The sequence below is a fragment of the Grus americana genome, chromosome Z (genome assembly GCF_028858705.1).
Source record: "Grus americana isolate bGruAme1 chromosome Z, bGruAme1.mat, whole genome shotgun sequence".
NCBI classification, from domain to species: Eukaryota; Metazoa; Chordata; class Aves; order Gruiformes; family Gruidae; genus Grus; species Grus americana.
This window is the reverse complement of record NC_072891.1, coordinates 14,060,993-14,085,148: the sequence shown is the minus strand read 5'-3', so window position 1 is coordinate 14,085,148 and position 24,156 is coordinate 14,060,993. Positions and strand designations below refer to the sequence as shown.

At 42.6% G+C, this 24,156-nt stretch overlaps 3 protein-coding genes across 4 annotated transcripts in view; 2 read left to right on the top strand and 1 right to left on the bottom strand.

Annotated features, from left to right (window-relative positions):
* The window catches only part of NADK2 (NAD kinase 2, mitochondrial), a 36,928-nt gene extending 33,472 nt beyond the window's left edge, over positions 1 to 3,456 (top strand). Inside the window, 1 exon segment of the mRNA XM_054810829.1 lies at positions 565 to 3,456. Within this exon segment, the coding sequence (XP_054666804.1) occupies positions 565 to 703 (139 nt within the window). The 3' untranslated portion in view covers positions 704 to 3,456.
* Positions 686 to 18,408, bottom strand: SKP2 (S-phase kinase associated protein 2). Its single transcript, XM_054810831.1, has 12 exons — positions 18,283 to 18,408; positions 17,113 to 17,372; positions 15,513 to 15,624; positions 15,087 to 15,230; positions 13,777 to 13,911; positions 12,336 to 12,434; positions 10,648 to 10,775; positions 8,030 to 8,081; positions 7,215 to 7,322; positions 5,885 to 6,067; positions 931 to 961; positions 686 to 754 (listed from the first exon to the last, which is right to left on the bottom strand). The coding sequence occupies exons 1-12, from the start codon at positions 18,288 to 18,290 to the stop codon at positions 719 to 721; spliced, it is 1,296 nt and encodes a 431-aa protein (XP_054666806.1). The 5' UTR covers positions 18,291 to 18,408; the 3' UTR covers positions 686 to 718.
* Positions 18,409 to 18,534: 126 nt separating this feature from the next.
* Positions 18,535 to 24,156, top strand: part of LMBRD2 (LMBR1 domain containing 2) — a 31,037-nt gene continuing 25,415 nt past the window's right edge. Inside the window, exons 1-2 of one of the 2 annotated variants that reach the window (XM_054810825.1) lie at positions 18,535 to 18,777; positions 23,834 to 24,037. The gene's annotated coding sequence lies outside the window, so the exon portion shown is untranslated. The remainder of the gene's footprint in view (positions 18,778 to 23,833; positions 24,038 to 24,156) is intronic. The other variant, XM_054810824.1, reaches the window with a different exon arrangement.

Genomic DNA, 24,156 nt, shown 5'->3' with positions numbered 1-24,156 from the left:
ATGTTGCCTGGCAAGCATTCTGACCTTCATGTTTGAAATTACTTTCCCTTCTCTCTGTGAATGATTCATATAACAAAACAGACTGTATTAATACCCAGATTATTTGAATCGCAAGCATTGGTAATTGAAACTTCATGTTCCACTTAACATGAAGACCATATATTAGAATCATAAATTAATTGAAAACTTTTCTCTGAAAGATTAAGTAAATCCCACTATTAAATAGGGGTAATCAGTAGCTTTCTTTAAAAATACTCTTAAGCCGCAGCTTTCAATATCAAGTGTTATGTTATAGGGTGTTCTCAGACTCTTGGAGCAAGTCTCCATTTGACCAAGACCTTCAGTCTTCTCTGGACTCTTTGTTATGTCTATACATAGATAGGTTGGGGCATTCTAGTGCTTAGAACCATGCTAAATTCTTCTCTAAGTATGCTCACGTGTGATTAAGCATTTACTGACCCATGCAAGGGAATGTCATAAAATATTATTGTTCAGGTAAGTGTTTGTGTGAAATACTTATTTTTTAAGCTATTTTGTGAAAACTTATTTGTTGGGGTTTTGCAGAGTCTGTGTCCGTTCCCGTTGCTGGGATGCTTGTATGGTTGTAGATGGAGGAACATCTTTTGAGTTCAATGATGGGGCGATAGCTTCAATAACAATCGATACGGAGGATGCACTGTGCACTGTTCTGCTGGAAGAATGAAGGACCCTAGCATCTTCAGCTGAAACAATTCTGGATCCAGAGAGGGAACTCCTGGGGATAGACAGCACATCACAATGCTGCATTATGTTGGAAGTTGGCCTTTTTGGATACAAGAGAATTTGTAGGAAGCTTGAGATGCTTTTCATTCCTTTGGGATGGGGAAACCTTAGCCTGATATTTAAGCTCTTTTTGCATCTGGTGTAAAAGAAATATATCTGAAGTCTTACCTCTAACTTCAGTGAAAATTGACATTTTAACCTGCAAGGCAAACATGAAAGAACATCTTTTTAAACACAGGTAGATGGGTTCAAGTATTAAATCAGTAGCATTAAATATTGAGATGTACAGTTTTTTAGTAACAGTCTGGGACTGATGAAACTAAACACCTTCACACATATACTTTTATAGAAAAGTTGACTGTCAATCTAGTGATTTGATGTAAGGATATATAGATTTTTGGTAAATCCTTATGTTGATGTAATAGAAATGGAAATACAAACCTTTTGTATGCTTTTCAAAAATTTTACAACTTTGTAGTTTCATACAACTTGTAACAATTTTTTTTCCTCTTCCAGTTTTTTTTCTACTTTGTAGATTTACATCAAGAGTCTAGTTTAATCACATCTTGAATGAGGTAGCTCTTACCTTTTCTCTTTGGCTAAAGAGGGACTTGAAACACAGGAGTTTTCTTAAGACCCTTAATAGAAATATGCAAACTAGAGGAAACATGTTGAAATAAGATATACTCCTTCACTGAATGGTTTAGCTTGTTAGCAGGTGTTCAGTCACAGTAGTGTATGTAGGTGGCTATCATTAAGAAAGATATTTGGCATTATTAAGTTGAATGGTTTGGAATTTTAGGTTCTGAGTTTCTTTATAATTGAAGAAGAATGAGATGTGATGGGTGCTGGTGGTTGGAGCACAAGTTAATACCTAGTGTCTTCCAGTTTTCGATGTATGTGTTTTTGAGCTTCCCCAGAAAGTTTAAATTTCCAATTCTATGCTGAATTCTACAGATATTTAATTGGCAACAAATTAATTTTAATTTTACATGCTTCTGATCATGTATTAGGTAAACAAGTTGATCACAGGAAAAAAGCTCTGATTATAGAAGAGGAAGAGACTTTTTAGATAATCTTTTAGAGAAACTGTGAACTATGACTGCCTTTTAAAGTCTGTGCAGATAATTGCGTAGATGAGAGGGCAGAATTTGACAACATGAAGATTCCTACAGTGGGAACTCTTCTACTACATGACTTGAAACAAATGTGTTTTGTCCTGTCTACTACAGATCTTCCAAAAGTGAGTTTTCTTCAAACTACTTTTGAATGAAGAGACTTCTGTAAAAGATGTTCTCAGGTCTAATGGAAATGTTCTCCAGTGTGGCCAATCAGTGTATTTATGGCTAATCACAAAATGAAACTGATCTTATAGGTGGAGAAAATGGATAAAGGATTTTTTTTCCTTCTACTAGTTAAGTGTTTGTATTCACTCTAAACAAGAATTCAGAGGAAAATGATTTGACCAGACCATTCAGTTCTAGCAAAATGTGGTACTGATGGCACTTTTTGAATAAGCTATCACTGTTTGTGTACATTTCACCTTTTAATTGTGCTGCAGATTCAGTTATTATTTACACTATCTGCTTGAGTCATCAGGGTTGCAGACCAGAAGGGGAAGAAATCAAAATAGCCAAATACTCTTTCAAAACTGTGTAAGTTCAGGAACTATAACAATAAAGCTCTTAATGTCTAAAATAATCTGCAAAACCAGTCTAAAGGTAAAGATGTAAAAGACTAATCTTTCTTTAGAAAGTTGGCTGAACAGAGACTAGAGTGGTTTAGTTATTCTTTATCCATCTGTAACCATTTAAGGAAGTTTTATGTGCCTCTGTCTAGTACACTAGTCAGTCAATATGCTCTTAAGAGAAAAAAGAAACAAAAAACCACCCAAAACCCCGCCAACCCACCAATGCCATTAACACTAATTTATGACTTCCTAGGACTTTACCACTGTGTTAGATCTGAGGTTCAAGTATTGAAAGTGTCCTTGAATACCTCCGTAGACAAATTTATGGCAGAAACCCTGTCCCCTACTTAGACACATTTGTGTGCTGTAATGTTTTAATGAAGACCGATTAGTCTGATCAAGGTGCATACCTCTTAAAGATGCCTGTCATTCCTTATTATGAATGCTGAGACTAAAAAGCAATGTTTTTAGGCCCCACAGACCCAAAGTATGATCTGGTTTAGGGTTTAGTAAGAGATTTCACAGCCAAATTCCTAACTTACTTAGTAAAATGGAAACCTGTCCTACTCATGAGTGGCCTCTACTGGTTTTGTCTGTATTTAATTGCACTTCTGTTGAAGCATTTACTGGTGAATGCTTGATTTAAATAACTAGGATTATTCAGAGATCTATAATAGATAAACAGCAAGATGCTACCTTTTTTTATTAACGAATTGTAGAATCCTTTTTAGGGATCCTTTATTACAAAGGATTGCAGTACAGACAATTTACCCGGTAGTCAGTATACCCTGACAGGACTGAGTATTGGTTTAACACTGATTTAATCTGCCTGGACTGGCAGTGAACTCTGTACCTCTTCTACCTGCTGAATCAAATCCTTGCTTTTTTCATTTAGTGCCAGTCCACACTGTGTTCTGCTAAACTAGACCTGTCATTCTTTGCCTTTTTTTTTTTTTTTAAAAAAAGTGGTGTTTATACATTATATAATAAAAATTAAAAACTTAATAGACACATGAAGCTGTCCTGTGCATTATTTCAAGTGTTTCATGTGCTCAGCCTCTTCTCACTGACTGCGCAGTTTGTTTTAAATAATGGTTTCTACGCCTTCATGCTTTACATAAAACACAGAGACTTACATACGTAGCAGTTTTTAGTACAAATTGCTTGGAGCTACCAAGTAACTTTTTTCAGTTAGGAAAAGGTCAGTGATGCACCTTACCCAGAAGAACTCTATTATGTGTCTGCCACAGCTGCCATCATATCCAACAGACCTGCAATAGAAAGGTTTTCCTCTTCCAACACTGAACCTGCTACTTAGTTCAGGACTATTCCTTCTAGTTAAAGCCATATTACTATACCAATTCTGTACAGTATTTTAAAGTACAGACTGTTAAATGCTAAATGTATTGGTGATAAACCCCCATCCTCTAAACCACCATTTAGACATTGCTTGGACAAATTTCTCCTTTTTTTTTTTAACCCATGACACAGTTGGTAGCAAGTCAGTCATTTTGTACAGTACTGCAGTTCCTTAGATCTTTATTAAATGCAAGAGAAATTGTATGGGATTACATTGTGCATAGGGAAAAGAATTTACAATAGCGCTGTGCTGCAAAGATTTATTTTTTTCTTCAAGTAATTTAAGGCATAAACCTAAGGCTACGAACTGAAGCAGCAGACTATCCCCTATCCTCCCACCTCCCATCACTTCTCCACTCCAGCTTTCACAAGGTATGTTGCCCACTAGTGACTCAAGTGTTGCTTACACTCTTAAATTTATTAAAAAACAAAACAGCTTAGAAACAGCTTAGAACAGATTAACAAGGTAATGCTGTATTTGCTATACTATAGAAAGTCAAGTTAAGTATCAAATTCTAGTACTCATACAATATTTCCACAGTAATGAATCCGTTCTGTACTACCAGGTAGTTATTCCTGAACTCTCTTTCTTCAGATTGAGATTGGAAACATTATACCCATGCAACAGCCCTGCGGTAATGCTGTAGACTAACCTTAAACGCCCATGAATAAATTCACCACCTGCTTGCTTACTGCATTCACAGGAACGACAGAAGCATATCCATACCTTACACAAGATGCAAGTTTTGCCCTAGGACTTCTCAACTAACACACCTGCTGGAATATTCCAGGCTTATGCATGAGGACCCCGATGACAGACCCAGATCAAAGTTTTATTTAAAATTATTACCTCTTCCTATCCTTAGTTTGGTTTTGTCGGTTTGATTTTTTGACAGTTATTCAGCTTTTCCTATGACTTTAAAAAACCCCAACACTAGACAGTAGTGGTTAGCATTACAGACATGAGAAGTGAAATGGTACTACAAACCTAAGCTATTATAAGAGACATTGATGTCTCAATAGCACCAAAGCATCTCTTCCTTTCAGCACTCTTACAGTGCAGTCCCAGGTTTTGGTCTGAGATCTAAACCAATTTAATCCCTCCTCCTGCAAGATTTCTGCCAATTTATCAGTTGCAGTTGAAAGATCTTACTGTTTGAAGGAAGTAAAAGAACAGTTTTAAGAAACTTCATCCAAGACCAAGTTCACAGGAGCTACATTAACATCCTGTAATATTTAATCAGAAAAACCTAGCACCACAATATGAGACAATTGATAACCAGCACCTGCTTCTACAGACACTTATTCTGAATGGGCTTTTCAGACTGTATTTTTGCTAACAGTGAAGAATACTAAAACCAGATGTTACTTTTGTAGCCTGCTAAAGAAAAACTTCACTGTAGCTCCTTAATTAAGCACTGCTTCTTAATTTGTACAGTATTGAGCCATCTCTTAGCTGCTTTTGTGTAGATATCCCTTCTCCTATTTACGGTTGTCAGGTTTGGTGAATTCAGACTCTGTCTTCTGTCCCTGTCAAACAGTGGGTAGCTTCTTATCTTACTGTATATCTTAATTAAGGGTATGAGTAGGTTTAATACCATCATTCATTTTGAGTTACGCAAATTCAAACTCTCTAATAAGCTTTATTAAGACATCTAGCACCTCTACAAGCCATTTCAGGAGTTGTAGAGCTGGAAGAGTTAACCAAAAGCACCATTAGAACACCTTAGAGCAACAAAAGCTGCATCAGAACCTGCAACAGTAGCAGTTTAATTACAATTGTTTCATAGTATTTTTTAAAAAAGATCCCCTGTAAAGACTTAAAAGAAAAATTCTACAATTGCTTGCAGATCATCAGATGTCTAAAGGCTTTTAGTAAAAAAATACTGTAAACATATTTATGAAACTACATTAAGGCATAAGACCAAGTAAGAATGCTTTTCACAATAACAGTACTGTGTTTAAAGGTGCTCCAGCATTCTGCTTCTTAAGGAGCTCCACTATACACAGCATGTCCATTGCATCCAGTGCACTGTACATGATCATAAGCAACTGGGATTTCTCAGTGCCAACCTGCATGTGATGCCCCAAATCTCATGGTTTTTTTTACTGCCAACAGTTGGCCTTGCAATAGTTGTAAAATGCGAACAATTGATCTTTATGTCAGGAAGCGTTTCCTTGAGGAGCTGTAGGGAGCTATCAGTCACTATTCCAAACACCTGAAGAGTCTTTAATGTTGGAATTTCACCAAGTTTTCTAGAAAGAGAAAAAGATGAAATTAATCATGAACGTGATTTTTTTTCTCCAGTCTGTACCCAAACTAGATAACTGCATTTCTACTATTTTTTTAGAAGTAAGGTAACTAATTCAGCTGAATTCCTCTTCCTATTTTTTAAAAGCACATATTTAATTGCAACTAGTTCTCTGTAATGGTAAAAACAGCTGAATATTTTCCTTCTTGCTGTTCTCTCTCTCACACAGAGTAAAACCAAACTGGTTCCTCCCCGCTTATTTCCTTGGACTTAAATTTAGAACAAGTGGAAGGAATTGCCCCAGATGAAGTTTGAGGATGTGGCTTGGAGGACACAAGCCCCTAGGTACTATCAGTCTCCAATTTGTTATGACATTTTGGTGAGTAGCCAGCCCTGGCTTCCTGACTGCTTCACGTTTGCCCAGTCATCACGTAACCTGTGTATCTATAAGCAAGTATTGGACAGAAATCAAGAGGCAGAGACACACAAGCTATCATCATGACAGCACACACTACTACAGAAAAGGTTCTTCAGATTCCCAGTTTGACAGTCCGGTTCCTACCACAACCTTTTTCTTGTTGTTGATCATTTCCTTAGGATTGACATCTTTCCTGGGAAGGTTAAGATGGATAGCTGCTATACTAATAAAAGGCACAAAAAATCCCCACAAGCAAGTAACTCTAAGCTGTGTTTCAGTGGCAACCAATAACTGATAGAGGTGCACACAAAAGCAAAGGAATATAAACAGATTAGCTAGTCAGCAAGTACTCTCTGAACTTTTCCAAAGGACTGTACCTGCTTTGCTGAAAGCCTAATATTGACACCAGTGCTGGTCGCTGGCAGGACTGGAACCTCTAGCTGTAGCTCACAATAATGAATACCAGTAGTATATCATTAAGACACAATGCATGCACTGAGCAGCAAGTTCCATGAGTACAGACTGACATCATGGAAAGACTCTCAGACACCTTTGGTTCCAGTCTGTATTCTCAAAGGTACATGATCTAGCAGTCGGGTTATTTTGTCTGCTCCTTATTCTTAATTCCTCATGCCAGTAAGTTTTCTGAAACTTAGTATGTGCAATTCTAAACCTAAAATAAAGTTTAAATTTATCCTCTGTATGAATAGCAAACCATTTAGAGACTACTTACACTAAGGCAGCAGGTGATACCTGGTAACATCGGCTAAGACACAGATGTTTTAGAAAGACGAGTTGATGAAAATACTGGAAGCACTCAGGCTTCAACATCACGCTGTCACTGTACATGAGAGCACATGAAATAGAGGTTTAAGCATAAATCAGCAGTGGGTTCGTATTTCCAAAATTCAGGCTGAGAAAGTCAATGAATATCAACTTTTTTCTACCATCAAATTACTTTTTTCTCAATATGGAAGTAACCCATTTCTAGTGTGTGTGTTGTGAGGGAGGGATTCTGATTTTCACTGAAGGGCAAGTGAAGCAGAACCTTCTCTGCAGGCAGATATTCTGCAGCAGAACTCATGCCATGAAAAGGCAATTACTTTACACACTGAGATTTCAAAATCTTTGAACTGACTAGGTCAAAACCAAAATACACTTTTTTTTTTTAACAGTTCTATGGCTAAGTAACAAATTTGTATCAGAGCCAAACTAAACCCTCTCTAGGATGCTAGGCTCATAAACTGTATGCATCTAAATGCTTCCTTTCGCTCCACCCATCAACTACGATCCCTTGTTAGTTAACAAATCCTGTATGTATTTAGCATTCATGCTGAGGTTAACAAAGAAATCTTCAAGACAGTTACCTGCTCCAGGTAATTAGGTCATGCCAGATAGCAAATCTTTTGTAGGTTTAGCATAGAAAGTATTTTCTGGTTGTGCAGTCCTACACAATCGCATTATTGCTGTATAATTACTGGACAGCAATGGAATTGGCAATCCCCTGAACCATAAGGATTTAAGGACCAGCTGCACAGGTCTTCTTACCTTAGATCTAAGTGGATGAGAGAAGGACATCTTTCCACCAGAGTTTTAACATCTGCAAACAGGTCACACAGAGTCAGTCCATCTTGCAGTAACAAGAGTAATGTGCTTTATACAGCCTACTCACTTCCAGATATGATAATTTATATCTTCTCTACTGGAACCCCACAACTGAAACACCACTTTCTGTTCAAAATCATAGAATCATAGAATGGTTTGGGTTGGAAGGGACCTCAGAGATCATCTAGTTCCAACCTCCCTGCTGCAGGCAGGGACACCCTCCACTAGACCACGTTGCCCAAAGCCCCATCCAACCTGGTCTTAAACGCTTCCAGAGATGGGGCACCCACAGCTTCTCTGGGCAACCTGTTCCAGTGCCTCACCACCCGCACAGTAAAGAATTTCTTCCTAGCATCTAATCTAAATCGACCCTCCTTCAGCTTGAACCCATTCCCCCTTGTCCTGTCACTACACTCCCTGATAAACAGTCCCTCTCCAGCTTTCCTGTAGGCCCCTTCAGGTACTGGAAAGCTGCAATTAGATCTCCCCGGAGCCGCCTTTTCTCTGGGCTGAACAATCCCAACTCTCTCAGCCTGTGCTCATAGGAGAGGTGCTCCAGCCCTCTGATCATCTTCATGGCCCTCCTCTGGACTTGCTCCAACAGCTCCATGTCTTTATTGTATGGGGGCCCCCAGAGCTGGACGCAGTACTCCAGGTGGGGTCTCACCAGAGCAGAGTAGAGGGGCAGGATCACCTCCCTCGACCTGCTGGTCACGCTGCTTTTGATGCAGCCCAGGACACGGTTGGCTTTCTGGGCTGCAAGCGTGCATTGCTGGGTCACGTTGAGCTTCTCATCAATCAATACCCCCAAGTCCTTCTCCTCAGGGCTGCTCTCAAGCCATTCTCTGCCCAGCCTGTAGTTGTGCTTGGGATTGCACCGACCCACGTGCAGGACCTTGCACTTGGCCTTGTTGAACTTCATGTGGTTCGCATGAGCCCACCTCTCCCGCCTGTCAAGGTCCCTTTGGATGGCATCCCTTCCCTCCAGTGTGTCAACCACACCACACAGCTTGGTGTCATCAGCAAACTTGCTGAGGGTGCGCTCGATCCCATTGTCCATGTCGCCGACAAAGATGTTAAACAGAGACACACTTCAGACTTACAGCCTTGTAGCCTGCCTATCAAGATACCTTACAGGGACTTTTTTTAATCCTCAGCAAAACAGATCCTTTTAGTCCAAAGAAGTGTCCCTAAAACTCAATTGCACCAACAATTTAGCAAGTGAATAATTCAAATGATGTTGCTGTAGAAATCTACCGAGACACAGTAACAGTGAGATGCCTGAAATTCTTACATGTAGTGAAAGAAACCCAAAAATTTTCCATACATCAAATACCCTTTCAGAGCATCAAGTTCTTCAAGCATCTCCATTTTTACCCACAGAAAGTTCTTTACTCATGACAAAGTCATGGCTTTCCTGATTTAAACTGTAAATTCTTGAGACCATCCTTTCATTGTCTGTAAATAGCACAGAATCATCTGTGGCTTAGATATCACTTAAAAGCCACTGTTATTAGAAAGGTGCTACTCAACATCCAAGAGGATTTTCGTATTTCAGAATTCACATGCAAAACGTAAAGAAAATAATACCTAAATTATGATGATTAGTGAACTATTCAAATGTGATGCCATTGAAACAGAGTCAAATTAGTCACAGAAGATGTTTTGCAAACAGAATTGCTCTGCTCATTGTCTTTAATGGTCAGGTCAACAGATGGTTCAAATTCCTGATTTGGAGGAGATTATGCAGCATGTTTGTTTATGGGTTTTGGGATGAGATAAAAAGAAGACTGGTTTATTTCTCCACAAGGGAATGCATGCCGAGGTCTGCGTGACATTTAAACAGAAAAAAGAGAGGTCATAGCCAGCGTGTCACATACCTGCTTGTCAGCCAAGGCCGTATCGTCACATTTGCTCATTGAGAAAATTAATTTCTCTTTACCACCAAACCCATTTCACCCTTTATCTATGCTCTTGTCCATCTTGTTGTGCTCTCTCCCCAAATCTAGATCTCTATCACCTGCAACTTTACTCAACTTTCCCTCCTAGAACTATGAGCAAGTAAATAGTTAATATTGATTACTGAGATTATTTGCCTTCCAAATTAACTGGTATCTGTAGGGCGTCATGTCAGGCTGAAACTCAAGTAGTTACTATGAGTGTTCTCTTTTGGAAGATGCTTTCGGCAGCCACAATAGCAGAAGCCCTAAGAAGGCTCCAAGAACACTATCTGGTAGGTTAATTCACAGTGGAACATGGGATCCAGTCTATCCAGCTTGCAGGACTTAGTTCAGAAGTAAGGGCTATACCTTTCAACTGAAGACAAAATGAGCTTTCAGCTGACTACTTTTAAATTCAGAAGACAAATCATCTCACCCCCCTGGGTAAGCCAGAGACATGAATAAGATTCTCTGACAGCAAGAACATCAAACTATACAAAGCACAAAATCAGTATTAGTGCATGATTTTTCTATACACACAGCAGATGCCAACCAGAAGAAAATATAAAGCCTGCCACTTTATCCCATAGTGGGATAAAGGTTTGCCATGCTGCCATTTACCTGCTATTTGTAGATTCTGTCTGTATCCACTTAAATTTAATTGGGTTACTTTTGAAGTAACATGATGGACTGCTGCTTTGACATGGGTGGCTGTGAAGTCACACCAGGACAAGTTCAACTCATCCAACCTACACACAAATGAACAAAGAGTTGTTTAGAAGAATGAATGAAATACAGTTTGAGTTCTGATATTATCATTACAGTTGACACTTTAAAGGCAAAAACGTGTAGCACAACTACTACCAACCTTCTGTATTTATGACTACAAATTTCACTATGAAAATAATTAAGCATTGGAGCAGGTTGCCCAATGATGCTGTGGAATGTGTCTTTGGAGGTTTTCAAGATCCAAGCAGAGAAAGTACTCATCAACCCGGCCAGCGCTGAATTTAGACCCTGCTCTGGACAAGCAGTTGAAGTGACTTCCTAAGGCCACTTCCAACTGGAATGATTCAATACTATCTTAGGAAGTGAAATGGCTCTCTCCAGGGACTGCCACGGGGAGACATTGTCTTTTCATCTTGTTTCTGGGTGCATGACCTGAATTTCATACTACTGAACAGATATTAACATTGACAGTAAAAAAGGCTATCCATTATTATCATTGGTCAGATGGCCAATTAATACTAATTAGCATAAAATACTTCATAGTTTTACATAAGCACTGGCCACGCTGTGACCTTAACTCTCTTTACATGCTTGATTACCTATAGCTTATCACGATTTGGGGCTGGGACAAAGCATTTGTTTTGTGTGCAGGTGTTGTCGATGTAACCAGAGGACAAAGACACAGTGAAACCCATGACTAGAGCATTTAGCTGGCAATCTCTACGTAAATGAAAAAACAGTTAAATTGCCACTAGCATTCCTAAGATCGGATCTGCCATCTGGTATTCACTGTGCGCTGTACAGACTGCCATACTCTAAAGAGCTCATGACCCAAGTAATCAGACCAAACAACAGAAAGCATTATCTCCCCATGAGATGCAGAGAAAGATTAAAGCTTTGTCTGTCCACTAACTTGCACTTTGATTAAAAACATGCTTTTGCAGAAGCAAAGATTAAGTAGATTGTCCAGCATCTCACAGGAATCCAGCAGAAAGATCAGAATATAAATTCCAGACTGAGTGGGGCTCAGTTCAGTGACTTCCTGCCAGCAGATGGTTTAATCAGTGGAGCTGTCAATCCGAACCCAGCGCTTCATAAAGTAGAAGGTTACTGAAGGATTATTCTATTATGGACGGAAAGGCACAATGTTTTCTGTCGTTCGTGCTGTACTCTGACTGCAAAGGGATCTCTAGGACTCCACTTTTCAGCTCAAAAACACAGACTTTCACTCTGTGAGGATCACATACTGCTTTCATTAAGAAAATCAGATTTACATGATAATCAAAGGAATATAAGTGGGGTTTACTCACCAACAAGACTTCCTTTAAGGATGATCTAGGAAACTCATGAAAAACTACTGAAGTACATCTTCGCTATTAAAGAAGAAAATAGCTTGATGGAAAGAAACTATCTGACTATTCAGCTAATAACCAACTGTTAGGCATTTAGGAACAGAAACAGGCTCATAAAAAGACATTAGAGACAAGTACAATTGGGATGCCTATGGAAAAAAATGAGAAGGATCCTTTTTTCTCAGGAATAGCAGTAAGCAGGAATAGCAAAAACTATTTTTGTCTTACATAGCACAGCTGGTCAACATCAGCTCCAAGGCTTCTGCAGAAAACCCTGAGCACCCACAGAGATTCAGTCGCATCAAACTGGGATTCTTAGCAATGCTCCTGTAGAGAAGGAGAAAAAAAAAAGTCTGATAAATTTAAACACTGGAATATTGTTTGCATTGCTAGGATGTGTGACTATTTAAGAGCTAAGATCCCAGGCGCAGAATTATTTGTTAACATGCAGCACTGTATCTTTAGTAAACTGACCAAGCTAAGAGCCACCAATGATCTCAAATCTCTACTTGCTGCATCATGGCACAGCTTGAAAAGGGATACTTGCCTATTTACCTGACATTCCTGACAAGTCTGCATATTTATAAACCACTAAGATTAAAAGGAAATAATTTCTTCTCACCTTCTCCTGTTGTATGCCATTAAACACACACTATGGTTTATTAGAGATGACTATACCTTGTACAAAAGACAGAGCAATTATCCCATTTCTGAAGTCATCCCTCTGCAAGGGGGAGGTTATTCCAGAACAAAACACATATCCAAATAGCATCCCCCGAACGCATTTGTTTCCAAGACTACAACTGACATGCAGTTGGCAAAACCTGGAAAAACCTTAACACCCAGTATTTACATTTGTACACAAGACAATAAAATTCCATCACTGGTGCCTAATTAGTACCCAACTTTCAGATACTTTTTATCTGGTATCAAAAACCAAACTGTATCAGTTCATCTGTACTCTGTGTCCGTGTCCACCCCCACCCCCCAACGTGAGTAAGGCATCAGAAAGCTCAAAAGCAGAAAGCAGGACACCCAGAGTCTCTACCATCTGACCTATGGTCCCTGGCACCTCCACAATCACCTAATGTGATTGAACAGGAGGTTGACTGCACACCCATTAGTGTTTTTCCAGTTTAACTAAACAACAGTTCATCTGCTTGACAGAATCTGTAATTTCCCAGACACTCAGAGTGAAGTTCAACAAAGAAGTAAGAAATCGTGCAGAAGCACAACAAGCATCTGGTGAGAGAGCTGCCGAGACCCCTTAAAATAGAAAAGAGTCTGTATGCCAAACAAAAGTTCTCTTGGGAGCACAGAAATGGGAAAATAAGAGTAGCTCTGCTGTACAAGCTTGGCCAATGGACATATAAACCTAAGAGAGATGAGCAGTTTCTCCATGGCTTCCCCTACTCTGGGGAATGAAAAAAAGCCACCAAGAAACAGTCTTCCAGAGGGGTGTTTCCTCCTTTATCTCATCTGTTGGAGGATACAGAGGAAAGAGGCAGCTCATCTAGCCTGCCAGCTAGCTCTGCTAAATGTCTAAAACTGCCCATTTCAAAAGACTTCCACAACAAACAACTCTCAACTGCATTCTTTTGCTAGCCTGCACAAAATGATAGCACAAAACAGAAGGTAGGTACTGAATATTCCCAAAGATGACACTCACTTGATGATGTCATCAGAAAGCACTAGTCCCTCCAAGCTGAGGTTCTGCAACTTTTCACACAGACAAAGAATACTCTGGAGATCTGCAACAGACACTGTGGAGTTTGACAAATCCATGTGTTGAACTCTGAGAGGTCTAAAAAAGGAGAAAGACACATTACTAGAATTGCATTAAAACCTGCTCCACAAATTCCCCATGCTATAAATATACCCCTCTCTTGTTTTGAGCTGAGACAGTTCTTCATAGTAGCTGGTATGGGGCTGTGTTTTGGATTTGGGCTGAAAACAGTGTTGATAACACAGGGATGTTTTCATTGCTGCTAAGCAGTGCTTACACAGAGCCAAGGCCTTTTCTACTCCTCACCCCACCCCACCAGCAAGTAGGCTAGGGGTGCACAAGGAGTTGGGAGGAGACACAGGTGGGACAGCTGACCCTGGCTGACCAAAATTAAACTCCATACCATAAGACATCATGCTCAGCATATATGGGGCTTGGGGAAAAGGAAGGATAGGTGCAGGGGGTGGGGTGTGGTGTGTGCAGCAGTGTTTGGAGTGATGGCATTTGTCTTCCCAAGTCACCATTACACATGATGGACCCCTGCTTTCCTGGAGATGGCCGACCACCTGCCTGCTGATGGGAAGTGGTAAAGGAATTCCTTGTCTTGCTTTGGTTGTGTGCACAGCTTTTGCTTTACCTATTAAATTGTCTTTATTTCAACCCACGAGTTTTCTCACTTTCACTCTTCCAATTCTCTCCCCTATCCTGCTGCAGGGGAGTGAGCGAGCGGCTGCATGGTGCTTAGCTGCCAGCTGGACTTAAACCACAACAATTCCATACATTAAACTGCGCAAAGCTTGCAGAAAATAATTATACTGTTGTATTCAGCTGCACACTGGACATACTAAGCTCACTGAGCCTACTGCTAAGCTACCAGCCAAAACTGCAGAACTCTTATCCTCAAGGCATTTACAGGATTCGTCGTAACACCTGAAAGTCTATCCTGATGGATTTAAATAATTTTTTTGAGCTTCCCATATAAAAATCCTGGAGATTCTGACAATTCTTGGTTCTACAAGGTATAAACTGCAAGTGGATGACGGTGCTTGACACTTTCAAAAATCACATTAACTCAGTTTTAAAAAACTGACAGGTGAATGCAGATGCTCTTATTTCAACACATGCCTAACCACTGATCAGCTCTTCCACACCTCAAATGCTGCTACTGGTAGAGACCTTAAAATCAAAAATACATAGAGAACTGAATATTTGAGACATGGTTTCAGGTCTAGAACATGCAAAAAAAGCCTTACTTGCTTGTTTTAAACAATGGATCCCCAATACAAGATCTTGGGCAGCGGAATACAGTAACGCCTGCAGGCAGCAACTGTCCAATCACTCCTGGTGGCAGATTTCTACCAGTGAGATCGAGACTCTGCCAGAGAGATTCATCAAACCTAAGGCACAGAATTTTCCTTTTTAGTGAGTTAGAAAGGGTCAGAACTATGAGTACAAACACAGAAAATTTTCAGTGTCACAAAGACTGAAAGGAGGGAAAGGTATTTAACCAAATTTACTAACATTAAAATATGTAAGCCATCTTTTGTTTATATATACATATAACCCACATACAGCATAAATTGAATTATACATGAATAAACAAGATGAGAACCAGATAATTTAACAGTCCATGGAAGCAAAGGTCATCTTAGTACTAAACGATAAGTAGTAATACTTACGAAAGACGATGCCATCTCTTGCAAGTCAGGGAAACTTTTAGCAAGTCTTTTAGGGGCAAATACGCAAAGAGTGCCAAAAGCAATTCATCTGGAAGTGCATCCCAAGAAACACCTTTAGGGAAAGAGCAAAAGTGTTGTAGTTAAAGCTGGTTCACTTTTGTCTGCTGATCACATGCCTTGTTTGGCTCATTGTTAAAAGCACTTCTACAGTCTCTCTCTAGGCTACACAGCCATCAGCCCACTACTCATTTCCCTTTCAGCTCTTCCTTTTAGGAAGAATTATTACCATCTTGCCTAGGTATGACTGGCAAACACAAAACTTTCCATAACATCAACTTAGTATACATAAAGCTATGGATAAACAGTTTCCCTGAAAAAATGACAATAATCTTTATTCACATATTCATTCTGAAAACAAGAGCAACTCAGTTGCATTCTACTGACCTCTTTTTTTTCCCCTGCTGAAACGTCCATCTGTCCCATGCACGGCAGGCTCCCTTCTGGGAGCCCATGGTGAGCTATGCTTTTGCATGGTACCCAGAAAAAAGCAGGTACTGCAAACTGCTCCTTAAAACATGCACACTAACTACCACCCCAAGAACTGTCTGAAAGGGTGTGGTGTGATCTCAATTTCTCACAAGCATAGGCACAGGACTCCAGGTGTAGCCATTCACATAGGAGATTTCTGTGTGGTGGAGCTCAAGTGACCCAGCACTCCATCTTATTTAGAAGCAGGGATGTCTGAGGGCATTCCCACCTAGTATCTGGGGAGAGCTGTTTCTTTGTTTTGCGTAGTCACTACAGACTGAAAACATATTTTGATACCACAGAAAGGAACCCAGCATCCTGTAATCCCTTCTTCAAGTGGCCCAGGTCTTCAGGTTACAGCCCTGCTCTTCCCCTGCCAGTCTCTTTCCAGTCCAGGAGCCTTACACTGTTTGCTGCACCCTCCCAGCGGAGGGTCCCTTGCGCTGCTGACAGCTCAACTCCAACAGGAGCAGAGAAGCTCGATGCTGCACCTCTGGCATACCTCAGCCTGCACTGTGAGAGAGGTGGATGTGGATTCCTTTGGTCTCAAGGACCAAGTATCTTACTTCTTAGATACTTAACTTAAAAACAAAACCAAAAATAACAAAAACAAAATTCAAAAGCCCCCCGGGTTTCAAAATTACATTGGGGACAGCAGCACCAATAGTCCATACTCATCTGGCAGCCACATCTGTATTTCATGAAAAGCCTGGCGCCAACACTGCTGGGCTGACATGCCACCCAAGTCCCAAGCAGCAAAAGCAGACAGACATGGGAATATGCAGCACAAGCACCTGGCACACAGACAGGGGCTGGCGGGCCTAGGCAGGAGCCAACCACGGCTCATGTGGGCCACAGTTATGGAGCCATGCACTGCTTAAAGGCTTACATAAAACAGGACTTATCAGCCCAACCCTGAAAGCCACTAGATCTAGAACTGATATTCTGCTGGGAAAGAGCCAAAAAAAAAAAAAAAAAAAGCAACCCCAAAGAATAAAGTGCTGATGACTTGTGATGCCCACTCTCTGTCTCTACTGAAGGGCGAACAAAACCTGGATTGGGGTGATGGTACCTGACTCTGCCTCTCGGAGCATCCGAGGCCGGCGCACAATGACAAAGTCCTTCTCCTTCTCCTTCACCTTCTGCCGTTTCTGAGGAGGACAGGGCGATGTGGACATCAGCGGTTCCTGTGGTGTGTTTTCATTGCCCAGCTTGTCCTTCTTAAGGACAGACACTCCCATGCCTGAGAGAAACTCCGAGGTCTTGCTGGAGTCCCAGGTGAAGCTGGTGGAAACGTTGCTGCTGGAGGATGGGATCTCCTGGAGGTGTTTTCTGCAGACACAGCAAACCCCACTGGCGCTGAAGGTACCGCCAGGCTGACACCAAACACACTGCACATTATCCATATCCCCACGCAGGGATAACTTGAATTAAAACAGAGGGCACTGGAAGCACAAGCAGCGGCTGCAGCAGAGGCGTACGCTCCGTCAGGCAGATTCACACTAACAGCCCTCCGAGGATTAAGCGCATCCCACTCCCGGATGGGGCGAGCGGGGGGACTGGCGAAAGCGGCTGGTCGAGGCGGCGTGCTACGGATCAGCCTCCGCAGCGCCGGGGACCCGAGTGCGGCCAAGGAAAGGAACAGCGGGAAGGCCCGGGGGAGGCGCGGCGGGAGGCGGCGGGACGGCGCGGGGCGGCCGTTGGGCGCCCGCAGCGCAACTCAGCGCGTGGGACCGCCCCGCGCGGGCAGCGGGAGCGCGGCCACGCCAAGGGATGCTCGGAGGCGGGGGGGTGTGTGGAAGGGAGAGGAGGGGGTTCCACCTCCGGCCGCCGCCCGCCGCGGGGCGGGAGAGAAGCAGCCCGGGACGCCGGGCACCCCCGCGCGCTGTGCCCCCCCCGCCCAGCCTGAAGCACGCGCGCCAGGGACCCCCGCACGCCTCACCTCCCCACCCTCGGGGATCCACGCGCCTCCCCCACACCTCGCCCTGAACACTCGGGGGAACCTCAAGAACTCATGCACGCTCCCCCCGGCACCCGCGCACGCCCCCGACTCCAGGGGTTCCCATGCACACCTCTCCACCCTCAGGCGGGGCGGGGGGTAGGGAAGGGGGGGCTGCGCGAGGCCCCCCGCGAGACCTCACACACAGCCCAGGCACCACGCGGCTCTCCCTCACCCCACCGGCGGTAGGGACGGCATTTACGGGCGGCAAGCGCGCCCCCGGCGCGGCGCCCACTCCCGTACCTGTGCATGGCGGCGGGTGCATGGACGGAAACCCCGCACAGCGCCGGGCAGCCGCGCGGGCCGCGCTTTTCCGCACCTCGCCGTCCCGCTGCGCGCGCGGGGCTCCGCCAGCCGGCCGGAAGTCGATCGTCGTCCGCCGCAAAGCCCGTCGGGAGTTGTAGTTCGCCGCCAGCACCTCTTCCACCGCCCCGGCGCGGAGGGGCCGTACCCACAGTGCCTTGCGCCCGCCTCCGGGGCGGGGGCGATGACGACGTCAGCGCCGCTGGGGAGGGCGGGCATTTGGCGAGGGGCAAATGGCGGCGGCGGCGGCCGCCCCGGTAGCCCTGACACGGAAGGAGTCGGGCGCGGCTGCCGCTTTCCGCGTGGCGATTTGAGCCCTCGTGTGGAGGCCGGCGGTAGCCAGGATGGAGGGTGGCGGTGCCCTGCGAGGGACTGGCTGCTGAGCAGGGCCCTCTGCCTGCGGGGAGGGAGCGGCGCGGCCCAGGGCACCGGCAGGTGGGGGCGCGGGCCCGGGGAGGGCGGGCGAGAGGGTCGGGGCGGCGTGGGGGTGCCGCAGCGCCGAGTCACGGCGGGGCAGGGGCCTGCGTGGGACCGGGCCGGGCGCGGCGCTGTGGGGAGAGGCGGGTGCAGCCGTGACCCGCTTCCCCCCCCCGCCCCCCGGGGCGCTCCGAGCGGGGTGCGTGACCCGGGTTGGACGCGGGGAGACCCTGGGCACGTCCCGGCTCCCTTTGCTGGGAAGTGGGGAGGAGGAGTGGGCGTGGGTCGGTGTCTGCGAGCGGGGCGGGAGGAATCGGCGTATTCGTTTTTCTGCTCTTAGCCCCTAATTTTTGCCTTCTTTCGGGGACCCCAAGCACGCACGTTTAAGGCTCGCGGGCTGGTGTTTGTTAAGTGCCTGTAGACTTCGGTTCTGTGCGCTTAACAGGGCACTGGATACAGTGTCATCAGGTTTAACGGCTGTAATGTGCAGCGGCGGTATCTGGTTTGGAGGACCGGAATCGTGCCGACAGTGGCATTGTACCGTGAAAGGTTTTCCTGCGTTTTGGAAGTGCCTTCACTCTGAAGGCCTGAAATTGAGGGACTGACTGCCAGTGTATTCCGGTCCTATCCCTAATCATGCTAGTTTAAATTCTGTAAGCTTTTCACACCATGTGTCAGGTTTAAGCCAGGCTTTCTTTCAGTAATGCAGCTCTTTGTGCTTTTTCTCCAAACTACTTGTTTTGAATTTGGTGGGGATGGAAAACTAATTCTGAACACACCTACAACTCTGCTCTTAGTCAGCCACTTTCTTGTAAATGCTGTCCTTTGTTGACTGCATAACGATGGAGAGACACGCCTATCAAATCGAAGATGGTAATGGAACACATGGCAAATTGTACACGACGATTAAGTCAGATACAGACAATTATGTGACTCAAATTGGCATTCATATCTTAAAGAGTTTGTATTAACCGTTTCTAGTTTTAACTAAAGTAGTGGAACAGCTGTTTGAAGGTTAAGTGGATAAATGAATGAGAGGTGATTTTTTAAATTTAAAAAATAAGCTGATTATATTGAACGTGTTCAGCAGCCCCCTTTTTTTTTTCCAATCTTTTCACTTTTCTCTGTTAATGCGTGGGAAATGGAAAGAAGAAGTTGCTGAAAGGGGTAAAATCAAATTATTTTTTTTAAAAAAGCTCTGAATTACCAAGTAATCTAAGTTTGTCTTAATGCAATGTTAGGGTTGTAATCAAGTGATTGACTACATCACTGACACCTATTTTGTGTCAGTGCATTAGTCTGGCAGCCCAGGTAGCAATTGCTAATTTTTTTTTTAGATTCTTATTGCAGCTGTACAGCTTTCGTATCTGATTCTATTTTAGTTCCTCCCAGCAAGTTGTTTTCTTCAATGTGTTATTTCAGGAGTATTTCCCTAAACCCTATGGAAGCATCAGTCTCTGTGGTACATAATATCCTTTATTAGAGGACAAGACAGTGCAAATAAACTTCCTGTGGTTTTGTACTGATGGTCCCTGCTTGCTTTTGAACACAAAAATCTCTGTTCCATGGTAAAGCATTTGTCCTTTATTTAGTGATTCTGTGGAGAACCTAGGCTTCCACCAAATCCGAGAGCGCTGCTATTTTGAATGGAGTCAACACAGCATTTTATAATTTTTTTTCCCTTGTTATTAGCAGATACAAAACTTGGTCCCCTAAGTATTGATATACAAGTAATTAAATGTTTAATCAATTTAAAATCTTTTCTTCATTGCAAGATAGGTGAAATTACAGGTACTAAAAAAAAAAATCAATCAATACATAGACTGAGTAGTGTTTCTTAGAAAAAGAAAACTATGCAAATTCTGTTTTCTTTATTCATCTCAGAGGTTATTTCTCCCAAACAGTGCTATCAGATAACTTCTCTGGTCAGTTTTCACAAGCAGCTCATGGCTGTTTTCTTTCTTTAGGTAGTTTTCTTACTGTGCTGAGATGAAGAAGCTCTTTGTCTGTCTGTTACCTGTTTATAAATGCTTACTATTTCCCCAAGCTGCAAGGATCAATGTGTAATAAGGAAGTAAAAAAACCAAACCAATAACAAAAAAAACCCACTCCAAAACCAACAAAAAAAGAGAAACCTCAACAGCACACTAAGCACACTTGGATATGAAAATAGCTGAAGGAATTATTTCTATTGTTGCTTGACCTCTTGTTCTTCTCTTTTTAAGATTTCTAAAATGCGAAGTTAGCCCATTTTGTTGTTTAAAGGTGAAGTGACAAGGGCTTTCAGTGTGGCACAGTTTTATCAGTCCAAAAGGTTTAATCATGCCTGTACAGTGAAGTTGTACTTTAGGATTCTTAACAGCATAGTTTTGCAGAGCACGGCAGGCTTCAGGAAACCGGTCACAGGTGTTGTGGCATACTGTTGTTCTTTTGCCAAGTGAAATGTGTTCGAAGAAACTCGGTAGGAACTAGCAGGTTATTCCCTGGCAGAAAGGCAAAAGGTCATTGTTGAACTGGCCATTGATACTTTGCTGGGGGTGGCAGTTTTCGGTTTATACTTGCTGACAAGTTATGAATTCAGCTTGAAGTGTGGGATACTGTCGCACAGATGTTTCTTTCAGTATGCTGTGGTTCTCACTCAGTTTTGTCCATTACTGTCTTTGATATCTCTTTCATAGTTTGGTAACTTTCTTGGTGACTTTTTTCTCAGATGTAAGTATGGTGTTTAAAATACAGAGTAAGGCAAGGAAATCTCTAGCTGCTTGGTCTTCAAGTGTTTTACATTTCCAGAAATCTTGGATATTTCACCTAACTTTTCCAAATCTGTTTGATCTTTACCCGAGAATACTTCAAGAACAACAACAAAAGCATTTGGTATTCTAAAAAATGACTGAGGTGTACCAAAGGTATGAAAACCAGAAGCACGGTACTATCTTTGTTACTGATTTTTGAAGGACAGAGAGAAATACAGATTGGCAGATTAGCCTGCTTGCTTTTGAATTCCTGAAAAAAATTCTGAAACAAAAGCTATTTGTAAGTATCTAGAATATCATTGCTGAGTAAAAGACAGCTTCAGTTTGTTAAGGACGAATTGTTGAAGTAATCTAACTTATTTCACTGATAGACCTAGTGTATATGGGAGGATCACTAGATGTCCTATATTGGTCTTTAATAGGACTTTTGATTCTGTTTCTCAGGATTTTTTTTCTGGGGAAGAACATTTCCCCAGTTGGGACACCTACAGTTGTGATTAAGGAGGCTAGCCTGTTGTCAGCTACTCTTTATTTTCACAAAGAGTTTCCATAATGAAATAATGTGATTATTAAAACTTAAGAAGGCACAAAGTTAGGAGGCATTGCAGGCCTTTTCAAGTGTGGTAATGGGAATCAAAATGCCTCGAAGATTCAGAAGCTTGTGGGAGGGGAAAAGGTACAAATGAGTTTTGTGCCTGCGCTTAAGTAGCAATCAACTGCACAACTACAGGGTAGAGAACAGTGTTGTGTTCTTAAGCTGAATATGTGAAGGGAACATCATGCAGGTTATACTTCTATGTATACATCTCAGTAAGGCACGTGAAGCAGCGTTTACACTTGGTTCAGGGCTTCTCAGGCGGTAGCTGGGATACTGCGTGGGTTCCAGCTCAGCATAGAAGGAAGTGGATAAGCTGGGGAGAGTGTCAAGGGCAGCAATAGAAATCTGCAGAAGGTATGATGTTAGACTTATTGGGAAGGGTTGAAGCACCAATCAATTACATTAGTCAGCAAAGTGAACAATCTGCTGGTAAAATGTTTTCCTGCAAAGTTTGAAAAGAATGAAACTGTGGTACAGTCTGATCTGAGATTTCTGATTAAAGGGTTATTGGAGTCCACTTCAGTGAGACCAAGGTACTTTCTTCAGAGATATGCTTCACACTTTTTAGCCCTTCTTTAAGAATATAATTTTGGAGTGTCTTTGTTGTTAAATTTGGTGCTATATAAAAGCTCTAAAAAAGTGTTGGGTTTTTATTCTTTGCTGTTTCATTTAGTAACTTGAGTATTCCTGTACCAGGCAGAATAGTTAGTTCATTTGTTATGTAGATGGTCATGAGTGTGGTTAGTCTTGAGGTTGACAAGTAATTTAATACTGTTGATAGTAGGGAGTGTCCAAGGGTATTAAGTGTGAACTGAGCCCTTTATTGTGCTTGCAAAGAGTTATTAGCTGGGTTTGGACTCTAGAGGATTTCATGTCAGAATGTTGAAATGTATGTCCTATATGGGGGTAACCAAACTCTCCCATTCACAAAATTAAAAACTTACTGATTTTGTCTATGGCTGAAACAAAGCAAGAAAATCCTAAGCCTACACAAGAGCTTGTCCTTGTCTTTTATTGGTTAAGTTGCACTTCCAGAGTGCCAGTGTTTCAGCTTTCGATCTTATTTGTATTAATTTGTAGTTGCCCTGTGCTCCAGAAACAGAATATGGCAATAGATACTCTTCCCTTCAGAGTGAGGAATTTTGTTACTTTTTGCCACTGCTTAATAGTAGCATCTTCTAAACAGTGGAAGGTTGTGCAGTACAAGAGAAGTCTTTCGAAGCAGCTCGTTTATCTCAGGAGAACGTTCTTTAGGGGTTCAGGAATTTCAGCCAGCTGATACTAGGGAGCTGTGTGCTCATAGTGAGAAGTCTGTCTAAATAAAATGAAGAAACAGAATTATGGGTAAGGAACTTACCTTTCTTTGAGCTAACATCCAGGTTCAGAGGCAAATGCTGCTTGCTGTGGAAAGGCATGGCTTTATAGCCTGCAGTTATATATTTTAAGGTCTGATACAAATAATTCTAGTACCATGGGTCTTAATTACGACTGTCCTGTTAGGCAGGATTCAGTTCACCGTAAGAGCTCCTCTCAAGCATTGCATTTCTCACATTGTGATTTTTTTCCGTTTATTATAGAATCACAGAATAGTTCGGGTTGGAAGGGATCTCAAAGATCATCTAGTTCCAACTCCCCTGCCATGGGCAGGGACACCTTAAACCCATTCCCCCTTGTCCTGTCACTACACTCCCTGATAAACAGTCCCCCTCCATCTTTATTGCAGGCCCCTTCAGGTACTGGAAGGCCGCAATAAGGTCTCCCCAGAGCCGCCTTTTCTCCAGGCTGAACAACCCCAACTCTCTCAGCCTGTCCTCATAGGAGAGGTGCTCCAGCCCTCTGATCAGCTTCGTGGCCTCCTCTGGACTCGCTCCAACAGCTCCATGTCTGTCCTGTACTGGGGCCCCCAGAGCTGGACGCAGTACTCCAGGTGGGGTTTCACCATTTCAGCTATTTGAGCTGAGAACTAGTTTTAAGTGGCTTCTGTCTAAAAATTTCGAACTGTAATTTTGAAAATGTGTATATATTATTTCAGAACAACTCTATTTG